At 42.5% G+C, this 12,666-nt stretch overlaps 2 protein-coding genes across 4 annotated transcripts in view; both read right to left on the bottom strand.

Annotated features, from left to right (window-relative positions):
• Window positions 1-12,666, bottom strand: part of PPCDC (phosphopantothenoylcysteine decarboxylase) — a 1,155,725-nt gene that overhangs the window by 664,038 nt on the left and 479,021 nt on the right. The gene's annotated exons all lie outside the window — the stretch shown is intronic.
• The window catches only part of LOC122806081 (mucin-3A-like), a 347,511-nt gene that overhangs the window by 151,990 nt on the left and 182,855 nt on the right, over window positions 1-12,666 (bottom strand). The window contains exon 7 of the mRNA XM_044076319.1: window positions 4,075-4,133. Within this exon, the coding sequence (XP_043932254.1) occupies window positions 4,075-4,133 (59 nt within the window). The remainder of the gene's footprint in view (window positions 1-4,074; window positions 4,134-12,666) is intronic.

Raw genomic sequence — 12,666 nt, forward strand, 5'->3', positions numbered from 1 at the left:
AAAATGCTGCCCAAGATAAGCAGCAGCACTTGGCTACCAAAACCTCAGATCGTCCAGGGGACTGTCTTCGTTCCGCCACTTGATTTCTCTTGGAATACTACATCAAGTAAAGTGCTTAGCTCTGTTGTGCAAAGGTGTGGAGTCCTGACTGCAGCCCAGGTGACCAAGACTGGATCAACAGCCCTGGCACTGCAGGAGCCAACCAATTATGGAGAGGAATTAAGGGACAGGGACCATTCATGTCTGTGGGGAAAGGAGGGCTGCAAGTGCTTACAGAGCACACAGGAAATGGTATTTTACTGCAGACTGTACAAGCCACTTTCTGGCTAGGAAGGGGAGTGAGACTGCTTGCTGGCCAACATTCTTACAGAAATGGATGACCAGTGTCTACAGCACATCTGCACAATCCCCCTTTGGATGGATCAGCTGGGTATGTACACAGGGGTTACAAAGAAAAAAAACTTAACACTCCTAATGGCTGTCTGAATGATGGACCCTCATGGTAGACTCTTGCCCCAGTGATAGGGAAAGAATGAGTCAATTGGCCAAGAGGGCATTGATTAAGACAGCAGACACAAAAATGCTAAAAAAAAAGGTTGAAGAAAGAAGTAGCTTGGTTCCCAACTTTCTTCAGTGTTTTCACCCCATTTTCTGAAGACTATTAGTCTCCCTCAGCTAGGATAGCCCCCTATTTCCCTAGTACTCAGGGCAGTCCCACATGGGGGAATCCTCTCAGACCTACTGAGGCAAGACCCATCAGGAGTGACTTGTCACATAGGCAGACATTGGGGAACTATTATTTTCTGGCACGAGCATTTTTTGTTTAAATATGCCCAATGCATTAACCTTGAGGTAGCTCACAATACCTCCGCATCATGCACCCATGGCCCTGCAAGCCCATCCAGAGACTAGCGTCACCACTGGCTGCTTGGATGAGCCTTAGATCTGCACAGAAATTGGAAAATAGTTAATATTCCCTTTTCTAAGAGGGGCTGGGTACAGACAAATGGCTATACCCCCCTTCCACCCCTCAGTATGAACAATGCCCACCCTACAGTCAGCCTCCTGAGCTGCTAAATCAAACTGACTGAGCCACAGTCAGGGCCCACCATCTACACCAGCAGAGATATAGAAGGGTTTCAAGAGACTGCTGTCCAGTTTAGGATCAGACACACTTACAAGAGTGCAACTGAGTGCAAGTTATGTTCCTCACTTTTGAAAGAGGCACATCTCCAGGCAAGTATCCCTCTTGGAAGTCTAGATCATAAGTGATAATAAGACTGCAAATTCCTCAACTTGTGACGGTAGCATCTTCCCTTGCAACATAGCTTTAGTACCTCTGCAGCATTTCTGAATACTTGTAGTGGAGTCTCTGCCAGCAGTGACACGAGTAGAATATTTGATGCTGGATATCTACAAACAGTTGTACGGCCTGGTATCACTTTATATCAATGCTGGTGAAAATATTCTCATTGCTGAAATTTTTCTGCTTCCTACATTGGATTTTCACAGAGGCATGCATAATGTACCAAGTTGATGGGTCAGAGTTCTTGGCATTTGGCATGTAAAAAACAAAACTTTGATGTTGGCTTCACCAAGCAGTTTCCAGTGAAAATACCAAATCTTTCAGGGAAGTTGGTAGCATTTTAGATTAATTTTCACCCCATTTTCTGTTTGCATGGATAACCAAAGGCAGCAAAATGGTCAACAACCTGTAGAAACCTTCCCAGCCATGACGATGCTGCTAAAGTAAAATCTAAAGCCGAATCTTATGCAGCCCTTAAGCAGCTGAAAAATTATATCAAATACTGCCTAAAGTCACTCCCGATATGTGCAACTACAAAGTAAACTGCACAGTACAGGCTGCCAACAAATATCTTGGAAACATTCTCTTTATATATAGTGACAGACTGAAGAAAATCACAGGACATTCTTTAAGGCATAAACTCTAGTTAAAATGTATTCCCTATCAAGGACAAGATAACTGAAAGATGGACAATGAGGTTGGAGTAAGGCCATACCCTTACTGGACCCCAGTCTAATTGACTAGGACAGTGACTTCTGCAGAGAATGCTGAGTTTCAGACAACACGAGCCTCAGTCTTGGAATCATGATGAATGTGGAGGACAAAAATCTAAAATCTGTACAATACACTGATCTTTAGCAGTGAGAACCAAATGTTTCCCCCAGGTCAAGGGCAGCCCATTTCCCCCAGGTCAAATGTCATGCATCTTGGTTTTTGTTTCAAACCTCTGCTTGGCAATGAATATTTCTTGTCAGAGGTTTTTATAATTTGTGCCAAATTTTAAAGCACATTTTTGTTCTCTCTAGTCCATCTTTCAAACCTGGTAGAGGTTCACAGTTTATACAAAAGGGGATGGGATGGTGAAGCTGTAACAGAACAATCACTTGTTAAAGAATAAGATTGCAAAACTATTTCTGTATTTAAGTTTATTTTGAGCAGCACGCTGTCATCCTGCATCTGAAGTGGTGTATTGGGAACCATGTCAGAAATAAAAACAAGGATACTTTATTGTAGGAAGTAAATATTCGGGGTGGGGTAAACAGGAGCCATGACTGACTTCAGGGTAATTTCACACTCCCTGATGGAGTAGTGTGTCACCTTTCCCGCTAAAGTACACAGAAGCCGAACATTCCATCTTAAACACCCCATTTTGCTACCAAGCTCCTCGTATTAACTTGTAGCACTCCAATAAGTGTAACGGCACCTCAATTTGAGCAAACTCCAAAACCTGATGTTAAACCAAACACTAAGACACGAAAGGTTCGGCAATAATTCCAGGAACTGAAAATGCTCCGACTGACAAAACTAACTCCCACAGATGATGGCACAGCAAAAGTAATGGCAATAAGTCTTTATTCCATAAATGGTGAAAACAGAATCTAACTTGTTTTGTTTGATGTAGTAATTGAACTGAATATACTGATTGTACCCACTTGACACCTACACGTAGGTTTGTAGTATTGGTTTACGTCTATATGTATTTGCATTCATTCAGATGTTTTAATCAAATACGGTTATATTTATAGGAGACATATGTATCAGGAATTTAAGGCCACGGATATGGTGTTAAAATGGGATTGTATGCTCGTAATAGTTTTGATCGTGGTGGAACCTATAATTGGAGTCTACATTATGACATAAAATAGAACTTTTTTTTTTTTTTTTTTAAATAGAGGGACAAGAGTTTGACACCACGATCATAGGTGAATTAAATAGTTTTAACAGCTTTAAAAGGCGGACCTTGTTATTCAGGATACATTGTCTTCATTTGTATCAGTTTCCTTTTGGCGCCAAATTTCAAATAAAATGTTAGTAGTATCATTAACAAGAGGTTCTGAAGAAGCCCACCAGTGGAGTGGCTGAAAGCACACCTTGATTCTATGTTATACTGTTTTGAAGTTAGATTCTGTTTTCACTGTTCGTTTATGGAATAAAGACTTTTATTGCCATTGCTTTTGCTGTGCCATCATCTGTGGGAGTTCGTTTTGTCAGTTGGAGCATTTTCAGTTCCTGGAATTATTGCCGAACCTTTTGTGTCTTAGTGTTTGGTTTAACATCAGGTTTTGGAGTTATTTGCTCAAATTGAGGTGCCGATACACTTATTGGAGTGTCCGTGACCAGTATGTGTAAGTTCTTTGCCTTAAAAATCTGATGAGTTTTCTTTTTGAACAATGCCAGACTGAAAAACACAGACCATTCTTTACTGCATAAACTATAGATAACTATACTTGCCAAAGAGTACAAAATATTTCATTTTGATGTCTTAAAGTGCAGGCTGTTTTCAGACAATATGTAAAAACTTGACTTTTTACAAGGCTGGCTGCCATGTTCATATTTTGAACAACCCCCCCAATAAGGACACAGTCTGGTACAACAGCTTGCCATCTGTTCAACACTTAAACATAAAATATCAGTCCTTAACTATCAGTTATACAAAAATACACACCGTGCAGAAAAGAAATTCAATAGGCAAACAAGTCTTTGGTGCACTGCAATTTGGAATTACACAGTTCTACAAGGCTATTATGTATTTTCATCAAAACACTCACCTAATCTGAAGAATGGTAAAATTTTGGACTGGATAGGCATCCATTAAAACATTCACCACCTAATTTGACAAAGAGAAAAATAAGCCACTATTTTACATACTGATATTTGATAAATATGTTCTACTCTAGTTAAACATAAATCTATCTCAGCTTCTCAAACCTGTGGCCTTTTAACACATGCATCATTCGAAAAATTACAATCACATCCTGAACTCAAACACTAAATAAAAAGGCCTTCCATAAGGTCCCAGTAATACTGGGAAGTGCCTACTTGCAGTAAATATTGCACAAATCAGTACAAACAGAAGTGTGCGGTACATTTTTACAATGTAGGTATTTGAGGTACTACCTATTTTCTGGGTTGATTTATTCCTTTTACACAATTTTCCAATTATCTATTTTGAAGGAATGTTTCTATTTTCAGGCTTAGTTTACCTAGTCTCAAAGTTAGTTTTGTGCATCAGTCTAAAGCCTGTTTGGTTTGTGCCCAGAGGTCTTGAGCAGATCACCTTCTATGTTCTGAAAGTTCCACTGGAGTAGTACAGAAATGCTTTCCTTGACCTTGATGCAGCCCGACTTGCATAGGACGTCTCCAAATCATGAAACTAAGTCCATGGCATATATAAAACAGTAACCTTCAAATGTCTAGTCAGGATCCTAACTTATCTCAGCTGGACTTTCTCATATCACAGGTGAGGGAACCAGTTTTGAATAGACATTTGTGATCAGTAGATATAAATATGCTGCCTTTTTTGACAGCACATCAGTGTTAAACGTTTTACTTGTAGCACCATAAACCTCCAAGACCATTCTAGTACAAAAATTAAAAAACAGCACCTCCCCTTTAATATGTGACAAGAGAACAAACAATAATGCACTTGGGGAGGCTCTTTAGTTTAGGAGCATATAACTGACTATGGAGCTCCCTTCCAAGCATCTTAAAAGACAAATTAGTAGTGCACATCAATTCCAAGAGAAAAGTTAAAAGCTCATCTATTGAGCAATAAACTGTCTTCTGCTGGTCTCTTCCAGTGGTTTACCCATTCATACCATTAGTCTCAAATATAAGGTGCTATAAATATTGCCATTCTTGCCTTCCATCAAAGTTACTATGATTATGTATATTCACATTTCTCGTGCAATTAGTCCCACGTCAACATTTTTCAATATTACCATTTAATTCTACCATCTAGCTAATCTTGTGTTTTTGTAATTTCTAGCAAGTACACATCTGTCTACTAGTCCTGTGTTTGTAGGAAGTACTTCATGATAAATATACTGTTAACTATACATGCCAAGGTGTACAACAAAATATTTCATTTTGATGTCTTACAGTGCATGAAGAGTCTCCACTCATGTAAATGATTAGCTTTTCTCCCTTGGCCTCTGCTGAAAAGGGATCTTTTCTAGCCCAATAAGATTACCCCAGCAGACAAATTCAAGTAAAACGTTTAGGTCCAGCTTTGCCCCCATGAATTAGTAGAATGACAAAGTAGAGATGAGTCGCCTAGAGGTCCCGTGATTAGGGCCCGTGAAGGGCAAGATGGACTATAAACATGGAATGTTATGGTGAGTATGTTCTGTAGTCCTATCTCGCCTTCATTCTTACATATGGGACAGCATCCCTAGCACCTTTTTCTTGGGTGCCTCACAGGAATATACTCCTAAGAACTGTGGAACCAAAGGAGGCTCTGCCCCTGGAGGCCAAATACAATTTGTAATGAGTAATAAAAGTACGAGGGGTAGCCCAAGTTGCTGCTGCACATACTGTCCATTGGGATTCTGGCTTGAAAAGCAGCAGATGTGGATACAGATCTGGTAGAATGAGCTTTAATTTTAAACGGGAGTTCTTTGCCATTAGAAGAGTAAATAAGATATACAATTTGAAATCCAGTTCGATAATGTTACCTTGGTTACTGGCATACCTTTTTCTAGTCTCCAAAAAAGATACAAACAATTGGTCTGATCTCCAAAACTTCTTGGTTCTATGAAGATAGAACCTTAACTGTGTACATCAAGTTGATGCAACTTGCATTCCACTTTGTTTGAATGATTAGGAAAAAGACTGGCAGTTCAATAGTTTGATTTGGGAATGAAGGATGGATTTGTATGAAGGGAAACTGTCTCTATGAAAAATCAAGTAAGGTTTGACTGAAAGTGCTTGCAACTCTGACACTCTTCTGGCAGATGTAATGGCTACTAGAAAATGGTCTTCCATGAAAGGAACTTTAAATCACAAGTATGTGCGGGTTCAAAATGCGGAGGTAAGTTTAGAAAGAACAAAATTTAGATCCCAGGGAGATGCAGGTTCTTGAAAATGTCGTAGCAATGTAGTGCCTTTTAAAAAGGATTTACACAATCTGTGAACCATACTAGGCTCATGTTGTCCCAAATGAAAACTGGAGATAGCTGCTAATTGAAATTTGAACGCAGCAGCAGCTGATCCCTGATAAAAAAAAGTTCAGTTAGAAATTCTAACACTAAGCAAATAGAGGCTGTACAAGGATCCATGTTTTCAGCTCGTGCCCAAAGAGAACACATTTTCCATCTGCTAGTGTACAATTTTCTCATAGAAGGTTTATGAGAAGATATTAGGATGTGTGTAACTGCAGGGGAGAAATCATGAAGCCTGACTAGGGATGGAAGTGGAGCAGCCATGCTGTCAAGTTGAGGGTGTGGAGACCGGGATGGAACGAGCCTGACATGCATGTCAGAAGGTCTGGTATTGGGTCCAGAGTCCATGGATAGTCCAGAAGGTGAAGCCCAAGAAAGGGGAACCAAATCTGAGGAGGCCATTAAGGAGCGATCAGAATCATTCTGCTTCCCAAGGTCTTTGCTTTCTAGACCACTTTTGATATTAGCAGAAAAGAAGGAAAGAAAGAAGTCCCGAGGGCCAACTGTGGACAAGTGCATCTCTCTGCGTCTACCCCGGGGGGAGATGAGAGAAGTAGCTGCTGCATTTGGCATTCATTGGGCTGGCAAACAGATCACAGCAAGGCTGTCCCCATTTGCAGAAAAACTGTTCTGCGACTTTCTGATTCAGAGACCACTCGTGAGGAGTCAAGATTGCCCTGCTGAGCTTGTCGGCTACCACATTAGTTGTCCCCAGGATATGCATTGCAACTAGAAAGCATTGGGAAGACGTCAACCACTGCCAAACACGAAGAGCCTCTCGACATATGGGGTAGGATCTGGTTCCCCCTTGTTTGTTTCTATACCATACCACTGACATTGTCTGATTGGACTGCTATTGTCCCTAGAGGAAGAAAGTAGTGAAGTGCTTGCAATGCTAGTAGCACTGCTCTCATCTCTAGGACATTGATATGCAAGTAAGCCTCGTGTTCTTGCCATGTGGCAAGAACCGTCCTTCCTAGATAATGCCCCCCCCACCCTATCTGGGATGCATCCATGGGTCACAGTAGCAACAGGTTGGCGAGAAATGAATGGTATCCCTATCGTTAGTTGATTGGACTGGATCCACCAACGAAGCTTCTGCTATTAAAATGGGATGAGACAGAGGCAGTTGTTAGACACCACTGGGAAAATAGTAGCCATTGTAGAATTCTCATATGTAGTCTGGCTAGTGGAACCAGAGTTATAGTAGAGGCCATGGTTCCTAGAAGTTTGAGCACAATCTTCACTTTGACTGTTGGGGAAGCAGGCTGTACATCTGTTGTCTTAGATTTTGTATTCTGTCTGCACGAAGGCGAGCTATCATTGTGACAGTATTTCTGTGCCTATAAAAGTCACATATTGAGAGAGTGACAAGTTTTTCCCAATTTATAGTAATCCCCAAGAGTGCAAACTCTGATGGTTGGATCCCAAGCTTGTAGAAGTAGGTTCCTGGTGGTGGTAGTCAAGAGCCAGTCATCCAGGTATGGAAACACTTGGAATCCAAGATGTCTCAAGTAAGCCATTACTACCGCCATGCATTCGAACACCTAAGGGCTGTGGTGAGACCTAAGGGCAGAGCACAAAATTGGTAATGACAGTCTCCCAGCTGGAAGCGTAAATGACTCCTTGATGCTCTGTCCATTTTTATGTGGTAGTACGCATCTTGGAGGTCTATGGAGCACATCCAATTGTCTTTCCCTAACAGAGGGAGTATAGACTGCAGTGTTACCATTCGGAACTTGGACTTCTTTACCGATTCATTTAACTTGCTGAGTTCCAAAATGGGCCTCCAGTCCCCTGTTCATTTTGGCACTAAAGAATCTTGAGTAAGTTCCAAATCCTATCTGGTCTGCAGGGATGGTTTGGATAACTCTTTTGAAGCAACTTTTGGATTTCTATAGTTGCCTGCATCCTGTGATTAGGTGGAACATCTGGGAGTTTCTTGGTGGGATGAGGTAGAAAAAGAGTATGCAGTATCCTCTGGAAATTATTCTTTGTACCCACTTGTCTTGCGTGATGTCATGCCAGGCTTCTGGGTACAAAGGTAAGTGATTCCCCCCCCCCCCCGACTGGCTCCACAGAAGTGCAGTCATGCTCCACTTCAGGAGTGCTGATAGGAACGTCCATGAAAAGAATCGCAGCAACCCTGGTTTTGCAGACCCCTCCTGCCTCTAGGGTGACGTCTGTTACTTCCTCCTCCTCTGCCTCCGGGAAAAATCTCTTGAGATTTCTTGAACCACATTTTCCCACCTCTGACCATTAGGGTATGGTCTAGAAGGGACGGAAAAACATACTCCATGGCAGAGAGTTTTACCTTCCTGCTCGCATCTGGTGAGTTGGTCTCTTACCTTCTGTCCAAACAGAGAGGAACTGTCAAAGGGGGCATTGGTAAATGTAGATTTGAAGGGCTCCGCAAAATTACATAAGCACATCCAGGAGTGTCTCGTAAGGGAAAAGTACAGTTTTGTACCTACCATAAATGTAGATGTTCGAGGATCCACATTGCTGCAGTCATAACCTGTGGGTAGTCCGCTGTCCTCGGTCGGCCCGAATACCAAAGAGTTAGGCTGGCGTCGGTCATGGGCACCCGGAGCTGACGTCAGTACGTAGTAGTACTTAAGCGCATGACCGACGCCATATTCTCAGTCTTTCTTGCCCCAGATGTCAGAAGGCCTTAAAAAGAAAAGGCCAGAGCCACAAAAGGAGAAAAATAATTATCCCCAAGGAACATGAACAAACAACAACAACACCCCCAAACCAAAGAGGGGAAAGGAGGGAGGGAAAATAGGACTGCAGCAATGTGGATCCTCGAACATCAACATTTATGGTAGGTACAAAACTGTACTATGTTCTTCGTCTCACATTGCTGCAGTCATAACCTGTGGGTAGAATCCCAAAGCAAAGGAAAAGGGAGGCTGGCAAACTAAAAGGCATTAGGGGCTGCTAACATGCCCTGTAAGATTGCAGTGGCAAACCCAGCCCTGGACTTGGAGAAAAGAGGGAGATGATAATGCTTAGTAAAAGTATGTACTGAACTCCAAGTAGCTGCTTCCAAAATGTCCTTAGTAGCTACCCCCCCTCAAAAAAGCAGTAGAAGTGGCCGTAGCCCTAATGGAATGAGGTCTAATCCCAGCAGGAACATTCTTCCCATGATGAGAACAAAAAGCAATACAATTACAAATCCACTTTGAAATAGTCTGCTTTGAGACAGCTTTCCCTTGTGAACCCAAAGCAAAAGTAACAAATAACTGTTGAGTCTGTCTGATTTCCTTAGTTCTGCTCAAATAATAACGTAACTGCCTGTGTATATCCAAAGAATGCAAGATTTTTTCCCCCTTATTTTGGGGATCAGCATAAAAGGTAGGCAAATGGATAGACTGGTTCAAGGCCACATTAGAAATCACTTTTGGCATGAAAGTATGGTTAGTACGCAAAGAAACTCTATCCTTATGGAATATTAGAAAGGGTTCAACTGCCATGAGAGCCTGCAATTCAGATACCCTTCTGGCAGAAGTAATGGCCAACAAAAAGGCAGTCTTCCAAGACAAACTTCAATTCAGACTTAGCTGCAGGTTCAAAAGGAGGCAAAGTAAGCTTCTCCAACACAAAATTGAGATCCCAGGAAGGAGTAGGAGCTCTCCGTTGGGGTCTTATATTTTTTGCCCCTCTAAGAAATTGCTTAAACAAAGGGTGAGAAAATAAAGGAGGGTCACAATCATAGTGAGCAGAAATGGCTGCAGCATGAACCTTCACAGAGGAAAACGACAAACCCTTGTCCAGTAATTCAGTAAGGTACTGCAATGTACAACTCAAATTAGGTACCGAGACATCAAAATCCTTTGTTGTGCTCCAAAGAAAAAATCTCTTCCATTTATCAGCATAAACTTTTCTAGTGCTAGGCCGCCTAGCTTCCAAAATGACATCCAAAACCTGCTGGGGAAGCTGAGAACCCACAGGCTCTAAAACAGAATACGCCAGGCTGTTAGATGCAGGGACTGCACCCTGACATTGAGCAAATGACTGTTTGACTGGGACAACAAATGAGGAAGCTGTGGTAAAGGCCAAGGAGGCTCCTGAATTAAACTCCTCAGCAGAGGATACCAGTGCTGACGTGGCCAATCTGGTGCTATTAAAATCATGCAAGGCTTGTCCCTCCTGACTTTCAAGAGTACCTTGGTAAGGAGAGGCAGAGTAGGAAAAGCATAGACGTGAAGGTTGTTCCAACTGAAAGATAGAGTGTCCACTTTCCAAGCTTTTGGGTGAAACATCCTTGTGCAAAATTTTGGTAGTTGGAAATTTAGAGGAGAAGCGAACAGATCTATGTCTGGAGTTCCCCAAGCCACTGTCAACTGTTGGAATACCTGAGGATCCAATTTCCACTCGTGGGGATCCACAATTTGTCTGCTCAATACATCTGCTAGGAAGTTCTGTGCTCCTGGCAGAAACCGTGCTTGAAGAGTGATGTGCAACCCCAGAGCAGTCTCCCACAATATCATAGCTTGTCTGCAAAGAGGGTAAGAATGCGTCCCCTGCTTGTTGATGTACCACATGACTGTAGTGTTGTCTGTTTGAATCAACACCTGTCCTGGTTGAAGTAGGCCCTTGAAAGCCATCAGGGCAAACTGGACTGCTAACATCTCCATGTTGATATGCAAATGCTGTAATTTGGGAGGCCACGTGTCTTGAATCCATTTCCCATTGAAGTGTGCTCCCCAAGCCAGGTCTGAGGCATCCGTCGTTAAGATCTGACTCACCTCTGGTCGGGTCACAGAGAGTCCCTTGTTTAGGTGACATTCCTGTGCCCACCACAAGAATTCCTTCTGGATGCACGGTATTATCAGAATGACAGTGTCCAAATCGTGGCAGTGTTGAGTCCATACACTTTTGAGATACCATTGTAGCTTCCTCATATGCAGTTTGGCATTGGGAAGTACCAGAATGCAAGATGCCATGAACCCCAAGGCTTGAAGGACTGTCCTTGCAGTCAGCCTGGACCGTACTGATAATTGCTGGAAGTAGAGGTGAAGAGTTCTTTGTTTGTCCGGGGTCAGAAAGGCCATCTGAGAGGCTGTATTCAGTCTCACACCCAGAAAGCACATGTCCTGAGAGGGTACTAGACTGGACTTTGTTTCATTCACAGAATACCCTAGACACCTTAAAACTGCCATTACATACTGTAGCTGTTGAAGTAACTTGTCTTGTCTTGAGCAAGAATCAGGCAATCGTCCAGATAAGGATAAATTTGAATTCCCCTCAGTCTTAAGAAAGCTATTACAGGAGCCAGAACCTTTGTGATCACCCTGGGCGCAGTAGATAAACCAAAGGGCAATGCAGAGAACTGATAATGAGAAGTGCCAGTCCGAAAATGCAGGAATCTCCTGCAGCTGGGCCTGATAGGAATGTGAAGATAGGCCTCTGAGATCCAGAGTTACCATCCAGTGATCTTTGCCTAGCAGAGGCAGAAGTTGCTGTAATGTTAACATCTTGAACTTTGGAATGTTCATGTCTAGGTATGTATTGAGAATGGACAAATCCAGAATTGGCCTCCAAGTGTTTCCTTTCTTTGGCACTAGGAATAGACGAGAATAAAACCCTAGGCCTACTTCTGACGGAGATACCACCTGGATTGCCCCCATCTGTAAAAGCAAAGAAATTTGTTCCTGAGCCTCCAGCCTTTGCAGAGGAGGTACATCTGGCATGCCTTTGAAAGGGGGAAAAGTGTGAAAATTGTAGCCTTGATTTATTATGTCCAACACCCATTTGTCCTGGGTGACCAAATGCCAATTTTGCTTGAAAAGTGCCAACTTTCCTCCTAGAGGAGCTGCCAGAAAGGAAGGATCTGGCAGCTGGAGATACAGGTCATTGGGTCTGTTTACGAAAAGGCTGACCCCTGCCCTCACCAGAAGATTGTGCAGGAGAACTCCAAGTCCTAGGTCTGAAGGAACCCTGAGCGTGAGCCCTGCCCCTACCACGTCTAGACCTGCCCTTAGACTGAAAATCTGAAGAAGGGTAAGACCATCCTCTTGCAGGCCAATTCCTGCTAAACCTAGGGGGCTGCACTTGCAAAAATTCCTTAACTGTCTGAATAGACTTAGCTTTGAACCAAAAAGAACTTTGAGCATCCAAAATCCGAGCTTTAACATGCTCTGACAAATTTTGATCTTTAAGCCAGGCATGTCTACGAATAACTGAACCAGT

Source organism: Protopterus annectens, chromosome 7.part0 (genome assembly GCF_019279795.1).
Source record: "Protopterus annectens isolate FY-2018-M chromosome 7.part0, PAN1.0, whole genome shotgun sequence".
NCBI lineage: Eukaryota > Metazoa > Chordata > Ceratodontiformes > Protopteridae > Protopterus > Protopterus annectens.